The following is a 24928-nucleotide window of genomic DNA, read 5'->3' as shown; positions in this document are numbered from 1 at the left end:
TCTCTTGATATTCCCTAACGTGACAGGCTCACCCAATATTAAAAAATTAATATTACTTATCAATTAAATTCCCATTTGACCCATTTTTATTGGCAAGCAAGCAATTTAATTTAACGCAACTTGTGAGACTTGTACACACCTTAAAAATGACACTAGGGTGTTACAATTCATTGGGGCGAGGAGGATTAACTCTTGTACTCAGGAGTCACTCCACCGTGCCCCAATGCTCCAGACCATCCCTTTCCCCCTATAGCACTCTGATGCGCGATGGGGACACAACTATCAGCAATGTGCTTGTCGTGTGGAAGTCCTGAGTACAAGAACTCCAACACGATATCCTATCCCGATCAAAGCAGGTTAGCATAAGGCGCTCTTTTCCTGCTATCTCTGGAGACTCATCATCGATTCTGAAATTGCTTGCTCGGGTCCCAAGTCTCTGCTGCGGGCTACGCCCAGTTCGGCGACTTGGCGCTCGAGGATGTGGGCCTCTCGTGCCCGGGTTTAGGGTTTTTTGTTATTTTTTTGGTGGCTTGCGCCTTTTTGTTAGTAGTTTTGTAATTTTTTTTAATGGTCGAAGCCGTTTGTTTTTTAGTTTTTTGTATTTTTTTTTGAGAGATGTCTGAAAAGTAATATCATTAATCTTATAAAAATTGCTGCTGCTATGTGCTGGGTTGTCTTCTGTTGAGAGAGCTACGAGTTTCTAGACTTTATATGTTGGCCAGGATTAGCTGTTTTGGTCTTTTGTGCTTCCATCGATGGAGCGCATCATATTGTTATGATTTTATTTCAATGTCTATTTAATTTATAATGTCTTGTTCTAAAGGTTCTTATCTTAATTTATTAAAAAGCACAATAACTGATATTAGTTTATTTATCACTAAACATACATAATTTATTAGTAGGCGAGCGTAACAACAATATCGCGAGCGCGAATCTTCTTTATTAACTGTCCCTCCATAACCAAAATTCCTCTATAAATATAAAGTCCTGTTATTCGAGAATGAAAACAGTTGTTTCTCGAAACACATCGAACATAGACCGCTGTTTTGCTGAAAGGCCTTCTAGACAGAGCGGCGAATTGTTCTCAGAACCGGTATGGTTAAATCGGCTTGTCTCCAGAAGGTTCGAATTGTTGTTTTTATTACAAAGGGGGACCCATCGTGTGTCAGGTAGGCATTACCTAAAAAATACGTGAATGAATGAAAATATTAGTAATAAATATATTTACGGTTTTGGGTCAGAATTTATCGTAACATTGCCCCCCTCTTAAAAGATTGTTCCTCCTGGAACCTTGTCAGGACTGGAACCGGAACGGTATGCTGGTATCGGCAACTGGACCCTCTTTTACAACTTCCAGTTGTATAAAAATGACAAGGGACGGTTTTCTCTCCGCACCAGTAACTATGCGGATTGCAACAGACTAACACCTGGACTTCGGTGTCTTTAAAGATCTCTTCCACCATATTTCGGATAACCCTCCAATCTAATTGGCGGCACTCCAACTTTGGCATGGCTAACTTTTGCACGTCGGACTCTAGTACGTGCTCTCTCAATTGAAGTAAGGCTTCCCATACATCTCGGTAGGTAGGTTGGTCACGGGCAGTGTCTTTTGTTACCAGGTAGAAAAGGTAACGTGATGCATCTTGGAGTTTCAAGGTTTTACCGGGAGCTGGCACCTGGCATTGCAGTTCTGCAACTCGACCAAACTTCCTTCGAAAGACGGATGCCAACCCTGGTGCGTCTTTGATACTGGCCGGGATGGTAAGGGCCAGCGAGTAGTCATCGGGGAGCGCGAGTAGATCTTGCTTTTCTTCAGTGGTAACACCATGTCTTGCTTTACCGGTACCTCCATAGGCACCCATGAATTCCTCAAACGTGAGGTCAGACACGTCTTGGACTTGGTTTACTTCCACTTCTTCATCTACTTCGTGGTCACCTTCGAAAGACGCCAGCCGGTTATGGTGTACTATCATCGGCTTTCCCCTCGGAATCTTGTTTATTCGGTAGATGACATCGTTGATCTTCTCCATGATGAGGTATGGACCTTCCCAAAACTGCTGCAATTTGGGAGAACAACCTTTCCGCTTCTTGGGATTATACAGCCAGACTTTGTCGTTCTTCTTAAAGCAACCCTTTTCGGCTTGTGTATCGTACCGTTTCTTCATTCGGTCGCTAGCGATCTGAAGGTGGGAACGGACCAACTCATGTACATCGTCCATTCTTCTTCGTAATTCGATCACATAATCTTCACCTGCTACATCTTCTCCAGGTCGACACCCAAACTCTAGATCACAAGGTAGTCGCATTTCGCGTCCGAATAGGACTTTGGCTGGTGTCTGGCCTGTTGATTCGTTAACAGCAGATCTGTAGGCCATTGTGAAGAACGGAAGGTATTGGTCCCAGTCTCGCTGATGATCGGACACCATCTTTGTCAAATACTTGCCAACTGTCCTATTCATTCGTTCTACCATACCATCCGATTGCGGATGATACGCGGTAGTTCTTGTTTTCTTCATGCCTAGTCTATCACATATTCCTTGGAATAGATCGCTTTCGAAGTTCCTGCCTTGGTCACTATGGATCTCCAAAGGCACTCCAAATCGGCTGATATATTCTTGGATCAACTTATCTGCAACGGTGGCGGCCTTCTGGTCTGGAAGTGCGTAAATCTCGACCCACTTAGTGAAGTAATCCATTACTACCAGCATGTACTTGCCTCCCTTTTCACTTTCTGGAAATGGCCCAGCGATGTCCAAAGCTATTCTTTCAAACGGGCTTCCAACATTATATTGTCTCATAGGAGCTCTCCTTTTTCGGTAAGGCCCGTTACTCGTGGCACAAATAGTACATTTCTTACACCAGTCTTCTACATCGTCGGAACTGTTCATCCAATAAAACCGTTCCCGAATTCGCTGAAGGGTTTTCCTTACACCAAAATGCCCTCCCGATGGACTGTCGTGTAACTGACGAAGTACTTCGGCTATTCTGCTCTTTGGGATCACCAACTGTCTTCTCTTCTCTGAACCGTCATCATTTTCCAGGACTCGTTTGAGCAAGCCATCTTCGATGATAAATGAGTCCCACTGGGCCCAATACGTCTTAACTACTGAGCATAGGTTTGATATTTCCTGCCAAGGTGGTCGACGGTTTTCCTCTTTCCATTTTCGGATTTTCTGTATAACTGGATCTCTCTCTTGTTCTTCCCTTATCTTAGTAGGCGTCCAGTCGTCGTTGACAATCGTCGTTCTTAGCACTGCTGCTTCCTTGGATTCCGTTTTGTTGCAGTGGGAACACTCTGCTGGGCATGGCCTTCTGGAAAGAGAATCAGCGTTTCTGTGGCTAACTCCGGCCCGGTGCTCAATCTTAAAATCGTATTCTTGGAGTCGTTCGATCCACCTGGCTATCTGACCCTCTGGATTCTTAAACTGCATCAACCACTTAAGGGCGGCATGGTCGGTTCGGATTAGAAACTGTCTGCCATAGAGGTATTGGTAGAAGTGCTCTACTGATTTAACTACTGCTAGAAGTTCTCTTCTCGTGACGCAATAATTCCGCTCAGGTTTTGAAAGGACTTTACTAAAATATCCGAGGACTCGTTCCTGTCCTCCTTGAATCTGAGACAGCACTCCTCCAATTCCCACGTTACTTGCATCCGTATCTAAGATGAACTCTCCTTCTGGCAGTGGATACCCCAAAATTGGTGCTGTTATTAAATGCTTTTTCAACGTTTCAAAGGCATTTTGGCAGTCTATATCCCAGCGGTATTCTCTTGCTTCCTCTGTAAGTCGCGTTAATGGCTTAGCGATATCTGCAAACTTCTTAATAAACCTCCGGTAGTAAGTACATAATCCAAGAAAACTTCTCACTTGATGTTTGTCAGTTGGTTTTGGCCATTCCTTAATGGAATCGATTTTTCCCTTATCCACGGCCACTCCTTCTTTACTGACTATATGACCCAGATAATTGACTTTACCTTGAAATAGCTGGCACTTCTTGGGGTTTAGCATCAATTGGGCAGCTTTAAGTCGATTAAAAACGTTTTCTAAATTCCTCAAATGATCTTCGAATGTCTCCCCCAAGACGATTATGTCATCTAAATAAACCAGGCATGTTTTCCAAGATAACCCTCTCAACACATTTTCCATAAGCCTCTCAAATGTCGCAGGAGCATTACAAAGTCCAAATGGCATAACGTTGAATTGCCACAATCCAGATCCTGTGGTGAAGGCTGTCTTTTCTTTATCGACTGGGTCCATTTCTACCTGCCAGTATCCAGACTTCAAATCTAACAATTTACTTCCAGCCAATGTGTCCAATGTGTCATCGATCCGAGGCAGAGGATAACTATCTTTCTTGGTAACGTTGTTCAGCAAACGGTAATCCACACAGAACCTCGTCGTTCCGTCTTTCTTCTTAACCAGGACCACCGGAGAGACCCATGGACTCGTAGAAGGTTCTATCACCCCGTCTTTCTTCATTTCCTGAACAATCGTTTCAGCTTCCTCTCTCTTCGCCTGTGGTAATCGTCGAGCTGTTTGACGAATTGGCTTAGCATTACCAGTATCAATTTTATGCTTAACAACGGTAGTTCTTCCCGTCTTTCCTCCTTTCGGTACGAAAATATCACGATACTGCCGAAGAAATTCCCTTAATTTCCTTTTCTCCATCTGATTTAGAGACTGTCCTGCAACTGCAACCATTTGGTCGAATTTGTCGTTGGAATTATCAGATGTTGTCGCCTGACGAATTATGGATGTCACAGGTACACAAGTTCCTACTTTTGTCTCTTTCTTTATGGTCACTGGGTAGTCGTTGACATTGATAAGTCTCACAGGAATTTCTTTAGCCAAAGTCACCAATTCCTTTCCAATTATGATTCCACGGCCAACCTCATCGTCGTGGTTCCAAGGCTCCATCATAACAGGTCTCCCTTCGTCTACAATTCCCTGTAGTCGCGCTACTATGGTCGTTTCGCTTCTCGCAGGCACGGCTGTATCTTCTGTAATGGCTGCTTGCACAGTGTTGTCATTATGTGGATGGAGAAATACCTCCTCGTTGCCAACTTTGATTACCTTATTCTTAAAATCCAATTGGAATCCATGCATATTCATTACGTCCATTCCTAATATAACATCCTCTTCGATGTCAGCAACTATAACAGTATGGACAAACTTTTCTGCCCCAATTCCCAATTGTACCTGGATTTCTCCATGAATGTTGGCATTTTCACCTGTAGCGGTCCGAAGTCGTAACCTCGTTGGTAACAGTTTCTTTCGGCTGTTTATAACTGTCGGGCGTATAATGGTTCTGGTCGCTCCGGTATCCACCAACAACGTATGCTTTTTACCATTTATGTCTCCATCTACATATACACTATCTTCACGACATTTCAAAGAAGCTATTAGTATGAGAGGGTCTTTGGAAAAGTTCTGGGTCGAAGCTGCCCCCCTAAGGCTGACCCGTTCTAGTTTTCCTGATGGTGAGTTTCTTGATTTGCGTCGTACCTAGGGTGCTTACAGGAGCTTCGTACGTGTCCTATTTCGCCACAATTCCAGCATCTGATGGTCTTCGTTTTCTTGTATGTCATGCTTTTTATCATATTAACGAGCTGGTCAAGTTTATCTTCATCTTCTTCCTCTTTTACAGTCCTAACTTTACTGTAACCGCCAGAGGCCTGCGTAGCTGATTCATATTCGAGGGCGGCGGATAAGACATCAACCAGCGTCTTGTGACGAGCTAATCGTAGTGTTCTCTGCATTTCATGATCACGAAGACCATCAATAAACGTTTGAACGGCCAACTTTTCCATCATGTCTTCGGGAGCTGTTGGATAAGCATATCGTACTAATCTGGCAATATCTACTTCATATTCTTGAAGAGCCTCATCTTTCTTCTGTCTACGATTTTTAAGCTGCGACTGATATACATGCTCCAAATGTTCGTGGCCATATCGCATATTTAACCTCTTCTTCAGTTGTTCGAAATCATCGGTCTCCTCTACGGCTATGGTCTGAAGCACATCTAAGGCATCTCCTCGAAGAGCGATAGTCAGGTTTACAGCCTTTTCTTTTTCAGACCATCCATTCGCTCTTGCAGCTGATTCGAACTGTTTCATGTAGTTGTTCCATGACGATTTTCCGTCGAAAGTTGGGACTTTGACATGCACAGAACTTCCACTTCCTTCAAATTTCGGCCGTGTTTCCAACTTACATTTCGTCTCGTCTTCTTTTATCTCTACTCTAATTGGATTGTTTCGTCTCTCTGCTGTCCCTGTTTCCTCCATCTTCCTTTCCATCTCTTTCCATATCTTTTCTTCGAAGGCCAACATATCGGCAGCAACTTGGTTTTTTAACGAAGACACTCTATCGTCAAGAGCAGACATCTCAGAAGTGACTTTAGAGATGTTAGCAGAAACTTTGCTTTCCAGAGAAGAAATCTCGTTAGAAACTTTGCTTTCTAAAGAAGCGATGTCGCCGGAAACTTTCGAAATATCGCCAGAAACTTTGTTCTCTAATGATGCGATGTCACCGGAAACTTTGGCTACATCACCAGAAACTTTCGAAATCGACAAGAGGACAGCATCTTCAAATATATAAGTCTCTGGATCTAGTCCTTCTTCTAGCAAAGCGTTCTTTAGTCGTTGGACTAACTCAGCCTTTTTTCCGGTAGAAGCTAATTCTCTGTCTTCAATATGTCTTCTTAAATTAGTCACTGTCAGCTCATAAATCGTAGCCATTTTCACAATTTATTTTATATCACACTTCTGCACCACTGTTATGATTTTATTTCAATGTCTATTTAATTTATAATGTCTTGTTCTAAAGGTTCTTATCTTAATTTATTAAAAAGCACAATAACTGATATTAGTTTATTTATCACTAAACATACATAATTTATTAGTAGGCGAGCGTAACAACAATATCGCGAGCGCGAATCTTCTTTATTAACTGTCCCTCCATAACCAAAATTCCTCTATAAATATAAAGTCCTGTTATTCGAGAATGAAAACAGTTGTTTCTCGAAACACATCGAACATAGACCGCTGTTTTGCTGAAAGGCCTTCTAGACAGAGCGGCGAATTGTTCTCAGAACCGGTATGGTTAAATCGGCTTGTCTCCAGAAGGTTCGAATTGTTGTTTTTATTACAAAGGGGGACCCATCGTGTGTCAGGTAGGCATTACCTAAAAAATACGTGAATGAATGAAAATATTAGTAATAAATATATTTACGGTTTTGGGTCAGAATTTATCGTAACAATATCTTATTATCTCTCGAAGTATCTGACTTGGGTGGTTCTCTAGCTTAGCAAACTTTGTTCTGGCTTTTTGTTCCATCGTGTCTGTCACCTTTACTTGTTTTAGTTCTCTGAACAAGAAACGTTCAGAAACGTATGGGGGTTAGTTACCGCTTCTCTGAGGCTGTTATTATGTGCTGCTTGTATCCTCTTTTTGTTTGATTTACTTATGTGTCCCCATGCGAGAGATGCATATGTTATTGTTGGAAGTATGATGCTGTTAATCAGTCTTATTTTCGTTTTTAGTCTTAATTTGCTTTTTCTACCTATGAGTCCTCTTATTGCTGCTCTGGCTGTGGTTGTTTTTTGGATGGTTTGGTCCACATGTTGCGTGAAGGTTAGTCCTTGATCCATTATGACTCCTAGGTATTTTGCTTCTCTAAGTTCTCTAAGAGGCATATAATTTTGTCTTAATTTTTAAAATTCTCTGTGCTGTTAAAATAGAATAATTTATTATACAGGCAGATATTACAATTATTGTTAATGCAAATTCTTCCTTCTAAAAATATATATAAATAATTTCAAAAACAATACATTAAAAAAAATTAAAATGAATCCAAATTTCATTGATCGTTATTAACCCTATAGAGTTTTGTATTATATTATGCCATATAAAGATAGTAATATGTGCAAAAATAGACATAGACAAATAAACATCTTTATCATACTGTATAAAATGCCAACGTCCTTAATACTTTTAACAATTATCTAACAATCGTGTAAGGAATCTCCGCGTGAAATGGAACAACAGAAAACATGTAGCGATAACAATACAATGACTAATAATTCGTGTCCATTAGCATTCGGAAATCGTTCTATTGTGTGATAGATAAATTAGTGCAGGTAATTTAAATGTAGTTGAATCAGTTTCAATTTAAATTGCAATTGAAAACATTAGTCTTTTCTGCGTACATCGGAAAATTTGAATATATTTGTGATGTGAAAAGTTCTAAATTTCTAAGGTATATGTATATATATATATATATATATATATATATATATATATATATATATATATATATATATATATATATATTAGTTAGGTATTATTGACTGACACGTTATGTAAAATAAAGTTTTATCTTGAGGTTGCAGTCATTAATAGGGCAGGAAAGTGAAACTCTTTGTTCTTTATCAAGCTTTCGCAAAATTTATTTGCTTCTTCAGGATATGCTAAAATATGGTATCAGTAAAGACAATGAAATTGGAATTAAATAGCATTGTATAAAACTAGTATAAAAACTTACAACATGAGGTTAATCCATTATATTTTCAAATTTACAAAACATTAAAACTTAACTTATTAAAATTATATAGTTATATAAGTACAATATTTTAATTTTGTATTTAATGTATTTGTACATATTTTAGCATATCCTGAAGAAACAAATAAATTTTCCGAAAGCTTGATAAAGAACAAAGAGTTTCACTTTCCTGTCCTATTAATGACTGCAACCTCAAGATAAAACTTTTATATATATATATATATATATATATATATATATATATATATATATATATATATATATATATATTTGACCCACTTTGTATAAGGTAACATATAATAAAAAATTATGCAGAGTAAGTAATGTTTTGTAAAATACACACAATGTGTTTACAAATGGTACACCATTTTTTTTTAATTTGAAAATATGTACATTGCATTACAAATACATTACATTACGTCACTGACTTTCAATGAATCACCCTATCTTTTATGACTTTATTATATGAAATGAATTATCTTTTTAACTATTATTAGGGTTAAAATACCTAAATACAACACTTAAAGCAGAGGGACGGGCTTTTCTCGCAATTGGGAATACCACATTTTCATTATATAAGTACTTTGAGTTAATAATTTTGGAGTTAATTGTGATGTAATGTTGACGGTAAGTCTCATTTATTATAAAACTCCACAACAAAGGTAACCATGTAAAAAATATGTATTAGGAAGCTGTATAAAATATTTGTAATTTTTTGTTAGGGCAAAATTATTACAAAGTATATTGTTTTATCTGTTTGAAATGTTGTAATAATGTCTTTGAAACCTATATTGTGGGCAACATTATTGGAAGAACAGATGGAAGTGAGTGAAGTAGAATTCGACTTCTATCAGAAAATAATGTTGAAAATACAATGACCGCCAGAGATTTAAAAACTGAAGATTTATTATTGAATAGTTTATCACTTAACGAAAAGAGTGTTATCCTCAATGTCTAAAATTATGTAAACAACACAATCCTTCCAATACTGTTGATAGTATAGTTGAAATTTCGTCTAAAGTAATGGGATATTCAATATCAACTGTATATAAAATTTTAGAAGAGGAAAAATCAGCTGGTATAACCCCACCCAAACCGTTAACAGGAAGACCAAAATTGTCGAAAGTAAATGTGGATGAATTTTTCAAAAATGCAATTCGTAGAATGGTCCACTCATTTTTTTTAACAAACAAATACCAACTTTAGATAGTTTTACAAGCCATTACCGATGATCCCGATTTACCCACAATAAGTAGAGATAAACTTTGGAAAGTTTTGCATGAGTTAAAAGTATGAAAAACGCACACAGTCAATGCTTATCGATTCCGAAGAAATTGTTTGTTGGAGACGAGACTACCTCAGAAAAATAAAAAAAAATGAGGACAGAAAATAAGAACATTTATTATTTAGACGAAACGTGGGTTAATGAAGGGCATACTGTAGGGAGAGTTTGGACAGTAAGTGGGAGTAAGACAAAACCATAAAAACATGTCAACAAGCATTTCTTAAATTCTTGAAGGATATTCAACTGGTTTCAAGCAACCAACACGTAAAGGTCGACGATTAATTGTTACCCATATAGGTAATATGCATGAATTTCTTAAGGAGGGTTTACTTTTGTTTGAATCAAAAAAGACCTGTGATTATCACGAAGAGATAAACGGAGACGTGTTTGAAGAATATTTCTAACAGATGATTGAATTGCGTAAAAAATGTATTAATCACGTTATGGATATTGATAAAAATATGTGGGAGCTTGATCATATAATAGATAGCAGTATAGAACCTATAATAATTCATTACGGATCGGATAACACTTCGTCTGAAACAGAATATGAGGAAGCTTAACTTTAAACTGTAGCTCAGAAGTTTATTTTACATTTGAACTAATTACTTATTTAATAATAACTAATTTTTTATTTATTTATTTTTTTATTGCTAATATAATTTTTATTCTTATTTCCAATATTATTATTATTAAGAATATTATTAATTATTAATAGGAATGTATAAAAACTTACAGTTTTTGTGTATGTATTTTACTTTTCAGTATTATTTATTGTATTTTATTATTTTATATTAACTGTATGTTTCACAATTAATAGAATTTTTATTCTTTTTATGTGTATCTTTTTATTTTAAACCAGTATTGGATTGGATTAATTTGTTTGTTCTAAATATCCAAATAAATTTAACGCCTATGTGCACGCCTATGTATTTCGAGGTTTGAAGATTAGTATTCTGAGAATTTACTCCACCTTATGTTTCAAATATACTATAGTAGTGATGATTTCATTAATAAGACAACAAAATCATCTGCAAGTAATGAGTCTTAAGGGTTTAGGTTTTAGGTAGATTATTTATGACTTTATTTATTACCACTAAGAATAATATGTGGCTTAGTTCTAATCCCTGATGAGTTCCATTTATATTATTTTCGTTCTATGAATAAGAATTGTCTACCCTCGAAATATCGATATATAATAAATTTTAATAACCATCGAGCTGTTATCTCTAATGTTATACGAACGTATGAATGTAGTTCTATGTAGATTCCGAAGTGTAAATCGAAACGTCAACTAAACTTATTTTGTTCAGACTTAAACTTATACAAATAGTATACAAATAATAAATTGTATTAAGATGCCACAAGAAAATAGCTTTAGAACAATGGTAATTAGACGAGTTTTTCTTCTAAAAATATATTTTGTGTTCTTCGATTTACGCTCGACTGCTTGAACCAGCTTGAATTAAAAATTAGTACAATTTGCTAGATTTAAATTCACTCTTGTAATTAAAAGTTTTTTTCTAGGATTATGAAGAAGGGGACATCGCTTTTCAACCTACCTACAAGTACGATCTAAATACAGATACATTTGATACAAGTGAAAAAGCCAGACCACCCGCATGGACTGACAGGATACTGTGGAGAGGAAGAGGTTAGGCTAATCACCTTGTTTGAACAAATTAATTACGCATTGTATATTCCGTATTGTAATATTTTATTTAAATTTCGTTATAGATCGATACAATGTTTTGTTTTGATAGAAAACATTTACAGTTTAGTTTAACAGTAGAGTTTCTGTGGATAGTTTTTATTGAGTTCGTTTTCGCTAGTTCAATATTTTTCATCGTTTAATATTTTTATTTTTCCAATTAATACTTTTGTAAGTACCAATATTTGATATATTTTATTTATTTTTGTTTTATTTGGATATAAGTATACTTGGAAATAGTATACATACAATGATGACTAACCAGATTAAAACAAACCCCTGCGCCTATTATATTATTCTTGAAAAGAAATTACATTAGCCTATCTAACACACATTGACATTTATTTTTGTCCAATAATCCGTAATCAAATAAATAAAATATGTGGTTACAGTAGGAATAACGGCTGAGTGGTTCCTACTACTATACCGAGTTAAAACGTTGGTCGTCTTTCAATTTCGAGTAGCCGAAGTATTTTCCTCTGATATTTTAATCTTCGCTATAGTCTTTTTAGGTATATACGTATATAGGTATTAATGTGAGATCATATTGAGTATCTCTTTCGCGCTCTCTCTCTCTCTCTCTCTCTCTCTCTCTCTCTCTCTCTCTCTCTCTCTCTCTCTCTCTCTCTCTTTTCCCTTTCTCTCTCCCTAAAAATAATAACTATTTTTAGAAACGCTGTTTGGATAACTGTGCCATTTTTCCTTTATTTTGTCAGAATTTAGTGTTCTCACCATCTGACTTGCCGAAGAAGACCTATTGCCAATTTTATATTTACTTTTTTTGTTCATTTTGATTTTAATCAGTTTAATGTCACAATTATTGAAAACATCTTTAAAGGTTAAACATGTAAGAATATTCAAAAAGTGTGAAGCGGATATGAGTAACAGACAGTTTGGCTTTCGTAATGGCTTCGGAACAGTAGAAGCTCTGTATATTTTTACAACTCTTCTCAAAAATGTCGAGATTTGTCGTATTTCGTCTTTTTGTCGCATTTAAAGATTATAAGAAAGCTTTTAACAAAGTTAAACATAGCATTCTAATGGAATACCTAAATCGGAAGGTGCAAAAATGATAGTAACATGGTGAGAAATCTCTATTGGAACCAACAAGCTGTGGTAACATATATGGAAATAACACTGATGCTTAACAGATAAGTAGATGAGTGAGAAGACTTTCACCATTACTATTTAATATATACCCCGAAAACTTATTTATACAAGCACTTGAAAACTGTGCAAAAGTGATCAAGATAATTGATGAAAATATAAATAACATTCTTTATGCCGACGATACAGTCATTATCGCTGAAAGTGAGAAAGACCAGCAGATGCTACTAAACACAATTTGTTATACTGGGGAAGAATTTGGTTTAACAATAAACATGAAAACAAAAACCATGGTTATCAGTAAGAGGGGTAAAGTCATAACAAGGATCCAGATAAAAAATGAAGATATTGAACAAGTGGACAAACTGAAATGCTTAGAAGTCTGGATTACTGAAGATCTAAATCCGAAATCACTAATTCGATCAAGAATAGAGCAATCGAGCTCAGCCTTTTTGAAGATGATGAAATTTCTGAGTAGCCAAAAACTTAATTTGCAAATCTGATATCGTATGGTAAAATGTTAAATCCACTTTATTTTTCTTTATGGTGCCCAAGCTTAGGGTGTTAATGTTGACTTAATGAGAAAGCTGGAAGCTTTTGCGATATGGCTTTTTAGGAAAATTTTGAAAATACCATGGATCTATCAGATTACGAACGAAATGGTGTTGCACAGAATGGGAAGAGACAGAGAACTTTTGACCTCCAATAAAAAGAGAAAGACAGCATATTTGGGTCAGATAATTAGAAATAATAAGTTCTAGTTGTTGCAGCTGATTATGAAGGGTAAAATCGAAGGAAAAAAGGGGTCCTGGTAGACGACCAATATCCTAGCTGAAAACATCCTGAACTGGAGCGGGTTAAACACACAAACGCTTTTAAGAAAAGCAGAAGATAGACACGAATTTGCAATGGATATAGCTAACCTTCATTAGTGGAGTCTGCACTAGAAGAAAAAGAAGTTCATTTTGAGAAAACTGTTGATTGTGTTTTTAGGCGCGGAATACCTTTTTATGTGGTTTTCGGTTAATCTAAAAAAGGTTCTGGGACTAAGTAAGTGCATTTTGCTCCTTTTTCTTATTTGTCAGGCTGCTCAATTCTCGTGACTTCTTTAAGACCTAGCATCCACATAAAGGTTGCCTTGTTATTACCTGCAATTTTTTTAATATATTGTATTTCCAAAGCAGCTTTTGCTCTACGTAAAAGACATCAGAACGTTTATTAAACTGCATGGCTCTCTGCAAAAATGTAAAATTAATTTTGCCTTAAGGAACTCTTTACTGAGGCACTCCTGAGCACTGATGTCTTAGGCGTGTCTTTCCGCCTGGAAGATAGATGGCGTGTTTCCAAGGAACATTGTAAGCCTAATATTCAGCCCCATTAGTTCCACTCCAGCTATTTCATCTATCTTGAATCTATAACATACAAGTAAATCCTCCTCCAGATCTGCTTTAGCTTCAGCAGTTTTTTGGTGATTTTGTATATCCACTTCAAAAGTGTCTATAATTGCAATGGTGTTTGTTGTATAGTTTATGGCTCCACCAGTCTTTTTTCGGGGACCTTATGTGACCATTCCAGTCACTCGGTTTAATTTCTTGTATTTGGTGTAGGTTGGTTACTAGTTCGTTCCTCTCTCATCAGGTATTAACACAAAGGGCGAGGGCTCAGTATTGACTGAGCTGCTATGGGGAACTTTAGCATCCTTTTTCTTATAGCAATTCCGTGACGAATGTCGGATATATCGATTTTATTAGACATGTCACATGCTAAGACGCCTATTCTAATTTTATTGACTAATTCCCTAAAAAATCCTGTAGTAGTTAGGTTGAACCATTTTCGTAGATTGTGCTGCCAGGATTATGTATCTTGCTTATTCCTTGACCTCCTTGGTTGTACACCTTGCTTTGTAGTATGGCTTGAATGGTTATATCGTTGTTCATTGCACATTATGTTCCCCAGGTATTCTACTTTGCATTGTTTTATAGTTACGTTTATTTCGCGATCTTTTTCCAACTTTTGTTTATATCCAAGAAACCGTTAATATACGTGTATAATTGTAAGAGTGTGCAATTGTAGCGTCAATTTTCAACTGGCTCATTGTTACACTTTCGAGAATTTAGCATAACCCGTTTTTAGTTGAGCCTCAGACAGCTTACTTGATTCAATATTCTACGCCTATATCGTATTTGGTATATTATTTGTCAATAGTCATCTGTATTGCTTTCGATATTTTTACAGTTACATCTGTTATAGGCCATACTTCACTGCTTTAATATGATGATGCTCTTAACTAATGATGTTATAATATTATGTATATTTCTCCCTCATATCAAATTTCTGTTTTCATTTATGATTCTTCTTACCTTTAGCCTTCTTAAAATTATTTAGTATTTAAGTATTAAGTTAAATGCATGAAGGTATTTTTAACTGCATTTCTATTTTTAATAATTTTTTTATTTCTAAAAAAATTGTGATTTTAAGGTATTTACCAGGTGCAGTATCGAAGTCACATGGACCTACGAATAAGCGACCACAAGCCAGTAAGTGCCCTCTTTAAATCAGAAATTAGTGTTGTAGATCCAATCAAGTATAGAAAGATTCACGAAGACCTCTTGAAAAAAATGGACAAGTTCGAAAATGAGTACTTACCACAAGTTACTGTTGATCAGACGGAAGTTGTTTTTGATTTGATTAAGTTTAGAGAACCGCAGGCTAGAGAAATTACTATCGCCAATACTGGAATGGTAGGTAAAAGACCACTTAATTATAAAAACAATAAAACACTGAAAATTTTTGTTTTCAACACTTCCACAAAATTTATTATCACTACAGCTGTTTCAGCAGAGTTCCTTTCTCAAGTGATCTATTTTTGTATGCGCTTACCCTTTATAATTAATGAGAGAAGTTGAGAATGAGAGAACGGTTTGTCTTAAGTTGGTTATTCAGAACTGTATATCTGTCTTTTTTAATTTGTTAATTTCCATAGATTCCAATAAAGGTAGCTTAAGGCCTTTATTTTGAATGTTAAGAATTTGAAATTGGTCATTACAAGAATGATTATGGTCTAGTAGGTGAAGTGCGTACGTAGAATCTGTTTTTCTTTTATTGAGCCCTTTTGGGTTCTGTTATACGTTTGTTAAAAGTTCTGCCTATTTTACCGATGTAAGCTTTTGGGCAGTTGCCACATTTAAGTTTGTATACACCACTGTGTAAGTGCTTTTAAATATCGAATATGATAAATCGAAATAAATATATCGGAAATGATAGCGAATATCTTAATTAATTTGAAGTGGTTGTTCTGATTTGATTGAATGATTATTGAATTTGAGTGTTATGTGGTATTTGGTTTAATTGGATATAGTATATTTGTGGTTGATTTAGAGCAGGGTCTAGTTGTGTTTGGTCCAGGTTTATTCCCGATAGGAAACATTTTTATAGCCACAATGCTTTAATTTATCGCTTAAAATCTTCCTTTAGAGATAATTTGTTTTTAATAGGAATTTCATAAGGACAATTATTGTTTAGCAATGAAAAAGTTTTAAATATTTGCCGATCTCGATCGAAGTTCGAATAATACTGTCACTAATACTAATGAAGCATGTTCAAAATATCTCACAATTTCTTCCAAGTATTTTCTCCCAAATTTTTTTTGCTATCCTCGGATAACAAACCCAAATGACGCATTAATTTCTTAATTACTGATAGTGGCATTTCATTGTATCCTTAAGGCCCTTAACTTTCAACAATTTATTCAATGAAATATTTGCCTTTTATCACTTGAGTAAACACATTTTCTATAAATATCAGGTTTCCAAAAAAAAAGTCCGGTTTACTCGAAATAGTTCTCTATGCGTAACCCATATTTAGGCCTATTCTCGCATACATCCGAAGCTCTCCCTTCTTAGACGAAAATGTAAGCCCTAATAATAATATTTCAAAGTTTACTTCACTTGTATACCAGTTCTCGAATGAGTCAGTTCATCTTGGCCGGTAAGTCATTTATTCAATATCGTTTATGTAATGTAACTGTCCCGCTAAATTCGATTATGTATTATTAATTATAGACTTTGATGTCAATTCTCATTGTCTCGTTGTCTTGCCATTGTTTCTGCTATCTTAAAGTAATTACCTGTCGCCCATCGAGCACCGTAGGGTATCTTTAATTACTGCAATTGGTTAATCCATCGTGTACCGTCTACGCCACTTATTTACAGTACCGAAATTTTATCTACCTCCAGCCGCCACGTTCCTTCTATATTATTTAGTACACTTATCTGCTTATTTCGGTCAACCCTCAGTCAAGTGTTTTATGATTAAAACACTACCGTTTATAAGGATATAAATACAGTAAAACCTCGATATAACGGACCTTTATTTAACGGACATCGGATATAACGGACAAAAAATCCGGTCAAATGTAAAAAAAATAAAAACATACTGTTAATATTACACATGCGTCTCATATATGTAATCAATATGGCATAAAAAAGCAAACTTTCGGACATAAAAAAACAAAAACAAAATAAATAAATTTGCATTCATGTGTGATGTAGGAGAGCATAGCAATCTTGGAAAACGAATGAAATTGGCTCGTGAAACTTCACTGGAAGAAGCAATCTTAAAATGGTATGGCCAACAACGTTCTAGTGGAAACCTGGTCCGAGCAGTCGAATTGAAATTTGCTGCAATTAAATTAGCAAATCATATGGACATACCAGAGCAAGTGATGGATGGCTCTGGCGCTTTCGTAAAAGGCACGGAATCATGAATAAAAGAATTTACGGCGAAGCTTCAACTGCACCTAAAGAAGAAACAGAACCTTTTAGGCAAAAATTAGTAGCACCTATAGCAAGTAAGTAACGAAATGCTATTAGAATTAGCACAAGTCTCCAAATACGAAAAATCGGATTCTGGAAGAAAAATCAGCAAGGATAGGATCTTGGCACTGCTTTGTGCTAACGCTGATGGATCGCATAGATTCATACCTGTATTGGTTGGCAAATCTCGTAAACCTAGAGTTTTAAAAGACATATTGCATCATATGCCCCATTCACATAGCTCTAAGAAGGCATGGTTCACTTTAGATATTTTCAAAAATTGGTTTCTTAAAGAAATTGTACCTTCAGTGAGAAAATTTCAAGAAGAGAAATTGGGAATACCGTCAGAAGAGGCGAAATGTTTATTGCTTTTAGACAACGCTCCTGCTCACGCCTCTGAAAATATTCTACGTTCAGAAGATGGAAAGTTCAGGTGTATGTTTTTGCCAAAAAATACATCGCTTATTTAACCCATGGATCAGAGAATAATTTTGGCAGCCAAACGAATATATCGCAGAAAGTTTTTAGACGAAGTAATGGTTGTATTGTACGATGGAGATAATGTAGAAGATACAAGAGCGCAACGTACCTTGCAAAACTTAAGGTCTTACAATTTAAAATCAACAATTTTAATTTTGCTGCAGCAGGGGAGGAGGTGAAAGAGCAAACATTAAAAAATGGTTGGAACTGGTACTAATTTCTGTAGGACAATACGTAATAATGCCGGAGAACATGTAGCTGAGGAAAATGTTTTACAATCGCTACAAGTAGATGAAAGTGACTCTGGGTATACCATCATGACTGAAAGTGAAATAGCAGATGAAGTTATGAACCTTAAAAATGAGGACGGAAGTAAAGATAGCAAACAAGACGACAAAACAAGACTGTTAAAAATGAAATTATCAGAGGTAAGATCGCATCTCGACGATCTAACAACATTTATTGATTATTAAATTAAACTGTATTTAGGGAGTTGATCATAGAAAAACAGCAAACATGGAAAGAGCAAACGAAACTTGTTCAAAACGGGATTACCACACTTCACGACGAATGTCCGAAGACAATTACTTCAATAGAATTTTGTTTGTAGTTTGTATTTTATATAATATATATATATATATATATATATATATATATATATATATATATATCTAATTACAGTATATATATATATATATATATATATATATATATATATATATATATTCAAAAAAAAGTATTTTGATTTATTTTAACCATATTTTTATATAACGGACTTTCGGCTTTAACGGACACCCCCTTCCCCCAAGTAGTCCGTTATATCGAGGTTTTACTGTACTACTATTCTTACAGACTTCACTTAGAACGTTATTTCGGTATAAATACCTCCAGAGACTGTTATTAACACAAATTCAATGAGTTTTATTTTTTTACGATAACATATTTTCTTTTTTTTTTGTCGGATGAGCAATTTTAATTGTGATTTAGAGTGATAGTACCTTAAGATATCCGTTAAGTAGATAATATTTAAATATATATAATATAATATAAATATATATGATATATTTATTATTTAATAATATTTAAAAATGTCGGTCAGATAGCCAAGCCGGCCAGGCGGCCGATTCTCATTCGCTTCACTGTCGAATGGTTTAGTGGAGGTGGGAAGCCCCGGCTCGGTTTACAGAAAAAGAAAAAAGGCTAACGCAGCAGTTTAAAATTCTAAAACGAATCTGCGGCTTAGACTAGAATATGCTGGGCTGGTGTCTGATCGGCCTATGGTGGAGCAGTGTCCCTACCGGAAGGGTGTATATATATATATATATATATATATATATATATATATATATATATATATATAGATATATATATATATATATATATATATATATATATATATATATATATATAGTTAGTATTTGATATATTCATAGATAGGTAGATAGATAGATAGATAAAAGTTTATCATGGAGTTGCAGTCAATAATTTTGGTCAAGGAACTTTAATTCTTCTTCATGACATCTAAGAGAATAAGTATATAAGCAACTGTATTTAGTTATATAAAATTAAAGCTGTCACTTCTACATTAGTTTAATTTTTTAAATTCTTATACAATCATTTAGTTTGTAGTTTAGCTCCAAAGTACTTATAGTTTTATAAATATTTCTAGTTACCATTGTTCTCTCTGTACATGCTTTATGAACAGATATTAAGGTTATGTTGTCAGAGCAAACTAATAGATGACTCACATTACTTATCATGAATACAAATTGCCTTATTGATTGTCTGATTTTCTATTGATGTACTTCTTATTTTTTTGAATGTGTCATTTCCAAAAATAATCTTTTATGTTCATTTGTTTCCTTCTGTAAACCGATTGCCTCAGAGAAATAAAAGTCATGATTAAGATTGATTACATGATATTTTAAGGCACAAGCTTTTGATTTTTTTTGTGTTTATATCACTTCTGTGTGATATAATCCTGCTGTGCAATGTTCTAGAGGTTTCTTTTACATATACTTTTTCACAATTTAAGCATGTTATTTCATACACAACCTTTGAAATTTCATTTAATGCCAAAGGATCCTTAGTTTTAATGTATAGGTTGAAGATGGTCGTCCCTGGACGGTCAATTTTGAAGTTTTGAATATTTTCTTTAATTTCCTTAGCTCACTCTTAGTCCTAGAACTAAGTGTATCTTCATTCGAGGAGGGTGATGTAGGTTTTCTGTATCGTTCTGCCCTTAGAACATTATCTTGTGTGCGATGAACCATCATATCCAGCAAGGCCAGAGGAGTTGATTTTTCGATTTCAACTGTGAATTGTAATTCTTTCAATTGATTATTAAATATAGTTAAGATATGATCTACTTTGTCTTTTGGTACTTCAAGTATTAAATTATATTAACTAGTAGGTAGACATTCTGATACGTGTATAACTTATATTAGAAAACGGTTTAATGAATGCATATCAAAGACGAAGTATTTTGCACTCATTTGACTTTAAAATCTCATGTATAAATTAAAAAGATGTAAAAACAATTTTGACCAATTTTTAAAAATCAGTTGTGAATATACGTAAGACTAAATTTTTACTTTTTTAGGTGCCAGCGGAATTTGAGTTTATCAAAAAATTAGACGAAACTAGTTATTGTAAAGATTGGATGAGAATAATACCTTACTGCGGCAGTATAAACCCAGGTAAGAATTTAGATCAGTTTTGAAATAAATTAAATAAAAGTTTTTGTAAAATTATTTTAAATAGATTGTGTTTTCTCTGCCTTTCTATTCTACGCAAAGCTAGCTCGTTATATTTATAGGGTCGCTTATGTACGAGCGACTGAGGAGCCTCGTACGGCTATCGATTGGAAGGTTATGAGAATTTTTTATATTTTGCAGAAAAATTGCCATGTCTGGCGAGATCCCGCAAGCTAAATTTTATTATACAGTATCAACTGCACATTCCATGACATATTTCGTAATAGTCGCCTTCTCCATATTCTATATGTTATATAGAATAATGTTTTGTAACTAATGCGTTTTGTTTTTATTTTAGGAGAAAAATGTGATGTGAAATTGGAAGTATCGTTGGAGACTAGTCTTTCAAAAATATACGATATTTTAATTTTACATTTAAAAGGAGGAAAAGACATGTTTATAATAGTAAGTGGTGAGTGTCAAAAATCTAGTTTTACGGCTTCCCTTGCCGCATTGTGCAGAATACAAGTTCCAATAATGCAAGTTCCTGATGATCAATGGAAGTTAGCGGTAAGTGCGTTTAGTATTTTGAGAATGCTTATTTTTATTGTGCCACGTAATTCGAGATATATTTGTGGTTTTATTTCGGGTCTAACTATAGATATCAGTAGTGGTACCATTATTTAAGATTTTATATTCGAGATATTATGCTACTCCTCTTCGAGTGCCTTCTCCTATCGAAGATCGGGGAATTATTCTGTGTTTTGGATCTTCCTCAGTAAATCGTTAGAGTCCAATCCTGTCCAATTTCGTATGTCTTTAAGCCAGGAGCACTATATTCGTCCTGGTCCACGTTTGCCCTAAATCTTATCCTCAATTATTAGCTGTAGAAAATCCGTGGCTATTGTTTCTCACTACATCCGAGATATGCAGTTTTCAGCTTTTTCATGATTTCGTTGAGCTCACATTCTCTGCTCATTCGGTGGAAAACTTCCAGTTGGTGGTGTGGGACGTCCAAAGTATTCGCAACATTCATCTTTATAAATACGAAAAAAACTTACATTTTACTTATGGTTAGTATTACAAAATTAGCGAGAGATACTATCATTATGTTTCTGATCGAATTTAACACTGTTTAAAATAATATCCTGCGTTACCAGGTGTAAGATATTTATCGTTTTATTCAATAATTTTAACTTTGTCCGCAACATAAAATAGTACTCAGTACTCATACCATAATAGTAAAATTTTCAATAATTTCAGTTGATGCTATGATCTTGATGCCTCTTTATCTTAAGTATCTCGTGTAACATATACTAACTTGAAATGAAAACAAACATTTCTCTGGCGCATTATCAATAAATACTTTATTTATTATAACTTGGATTATGTCTTACAATTAATTAATTAAATGAATATAGTCTTTGATAACGGTTTTATTATTAATACAGGTTGGTTGTTTTTTTTCAAGGTATCAAATTGTCATAGAAAAATGTATTGGTAATAATTAAAAATAACCAACCTTTATAAATAAAAAAACCGATATCAAAGACCTCTTCAATGTATATATTATCATTTAATTAATAAATTGTAAACACATTTACTACGACACTGGCAAAGTTCACATCTACATATAATTGCATAGAGAGAATTAATATGTATTTTTGTTAGAAGAAATCGCCTGTTTCTGTATTACTTTAGTTTTAAATATTAATGATGTAGTCTACTTGCACAACCAGTTGGAGGACTTGGAATTTGCAGCCGACATTTGTCTCAATTTCGCCAACAGAACATATTAACCATATGCATAAGAAGCTTGCAAAGCATCAACAAGCTTGCAAAATACTTGAATGTAATGCCTTAAGACAAATACATAAAAACAAAACTCTTAAAATTAAAAAACAAGAGCTAAGAAATTAAAATAAATGGAAGTCAAATAGAGGAAGTATATAACTTTACATATCCGGCATTTATCATGGAAAAAAGGTGGTAGTAGATCAGATGTAGAAAAAAGAATAGTAAAGGCACAACTTGCATATAACTCCTTAGAAGGAAATCTTGCTCACACGCCATAATATCAGAGTTAACCAAAATCAAAATATTTAACAGTTGCGTTAAGAGTATATTATTGTATGGCGCAGAACTATGGAGAAGAACAGAACAAGAGAAAATAGCGGTCACGATTAAAAGAAGGAAATGGATTGGACATACACTAAGGAAAGACCAAAATACTATAACCAGACAGGCACTCGAATACCGACCAGATGGAAGATGAAGAAGAGGAAGACCGAATAATAACTGAAGGAATAAAACAGAAGAAGATACTCTGATCCTGACAATCAGTTATCTTTCACTTTTGGCTAAGAAACGCAAGAGCGTCCAATACTCCATAAGAAGAGAGGGCAGTAGAGAGACAAGAGAAATAATATAGTGTTTGTATAATTATAATAATAATATATAATTACACGATTGTCTAAAATTCGCTTTTCTGTGCCATGTTGTACCGGCTTGTTTCCTTATGGCATCTTCTTCTTCAAGTGCCATCTCCGCGGCGGTGGTCGGCAATCATCATAGCTATAAGGACTTTTGAGACGGCTGCTCTGAAAAGTTCATTTGATGTACATCCGTACCACTCTCTCAGGTTGCGCAACCATGACATTCTACGCCTCCCTATGCTTCTCTTTCCTTGGATCTTTTTCTGCATAATCAGTTGGAGTAAGATGTATTTCTCTCCACGTGTAATATGTCAGAGATATTCCAATTTTCTTGTGTTAATTATATTTAAAATTTCTATTTCTTTATTCATCCTTCTCCGGGATATTTTCAGAATTCTTCTATACACCCACAGCTCGAATGATTTCAGTTTTTTCATTGATGTCGCATTCAAGGTCCAAGATTCCATTCCATAAAATAAAGTCGAAAAAACATAGCACCTCGCCAACCTAACTCTTAGTTCCAATTTTAAATCCCTTGTACATAGCACTCTTCTCATTTTGTTGAAATTTGCTCTAGCCTTTTCTATTCTGATTTTGATCTCCTAAATGTAATCATTTGTGGAGTTAATCATTGTTCCCACATGTGCATATTTGTCCACTTGTTCGACGTTGGTTCCGTTTATTAGAATATTCTCGTTATTTCTTTGAGTTTTCGATATTCTCATAAATTTCGTCTTCTTGACATTCATTGTTAGACCATACTCTTTTCCATACTCCGCTATTCTGGTCACCAGTCTCTGAAGATCTTCAATATTTTCGGCTAAGATCACAGTGTCGTCCGCATATCTAATGTTGTTAACGGGAACTCCATTTACCTTTATTCCAGCTATTTCACCCTCAAGAGCGTTTTTCAGGATCTCTTCGGAGTTGGCATTAAAAAGAATTGGCGACAATACGCATCCCTGTCTCACTCCACATTATATTTCAATTTCTTCTGACAGCTGTTCGTTAACACGTACTTTTGCTTGCTGTTTATAGCATAAATTTGATATGATCCTGAGGTCGTTGTAGTCAATCTTCTTTGATTTCAGGACATTCATTAATTGTTTATGTCGTACTTTATCGAATGCTTTATTATAGTCAATAAAACATACGTATATATCTTGATTGACGTCCAGGCATCTTTGTATCAGTATATTAAGTGAAAAAAGAGCTTCACGCGTTCCTAGTCCTTTGCGAAAACCAAATTGTGATCATTAACGTCTATGTCCAGTTTGTGATATATTCGGTTATGGATGGCTTTTAGTAGTAACTTTAGTACATGAGACATCAAGCTAATGGTGCGGTAATCGCTGCATTCTCTTGCGTTTTTCTTTTTGGGGAGACAAATAAAACTCGATAAAAATGTGTTTCTCATCTAGAATTTTTATAATTTCTATAGGAAGCATGTCAGGTCCAGGGCTTTTCCTGCGTGAAATATTTCTTATGGACCTATTTCTTCTGATGTAAGTTCTATGTGCTCCAGATCTCCTCTTTCATCATCGAACAATTCGTCGATATATTCTGCCCATCTTTGTACTTTCTCGTCCGTATGTGTTATAGTAGTCCCGTGTCTATCCAGAATTGTACGAGTTGGATTTTGTTTTCTTAGTCCTGCCAGTTCTTTAACTTTCTTGTGTAGGTTAAACAGATCATATTTATTTTGAAGGTCTTCGATCTCTTTGGATTTCTCTTCAAAGTATTTTTCTTTTGCCTGCTTTATCATCTTCCTAATCTCGTGGTTTATCTCTCTGTATTTATTGTTGTCTTTGTTTTTAAATTGTCTCCGTTGTTCCATCATA

The 24928-nt window shown here is 35.0% G+C and overlaps 1 protein-coding gene across 3 annotated transcripts in view; it reads left to right on the top strand.

The window, feature by feature from the left end:
• Window positions 1-24928, top strand: part of Ocrl (Oculocerebrorenal syndrome of Lowe) — a 120723-nt gene that overhangs the window by 72082 nt on the left and 23713 nt on the right. For all 3 annotated transcript variants that reach the window (XM_072523109.1, XM_072523107.1, XM_072523108.1), the window contains 4 exons: window positions 11372-11498; window positions 15141-15403; window positions 20559-20655; window positions 21011-21222. In XM_072523109.1, coding sequence (XP_072379210.1) covers window positions 11372-11498; window positions 15141-15403; window positions 20559-20655; window positions 21011-21222 — 699 coding nt within the window. The remainder of the gene's footprint in view (window positions 1-11371; window positions 11499-15140; window positions 15404-20558; window positions 20656-21010; window positions 21223-24928) is intronic.

Source organism: Diabrotica undecimpunctata, chromosome 2 (genome assembly GCF_040954645.1).
Source record: "Diabrotica undecimpunctata isolate CICGRU chromosome 2, icDiaUnde3, whole genome shotgun sequence".
NCBI lineage: Eukaryota > Metazoa > Arthropoda > Insecta > Coleoptera > Chrysomelidae > Diabrotica > Diabrotica undecimpunctata.
This window is presented reverse-complemented; position numbering and strand designations above follow the sequence as displayed.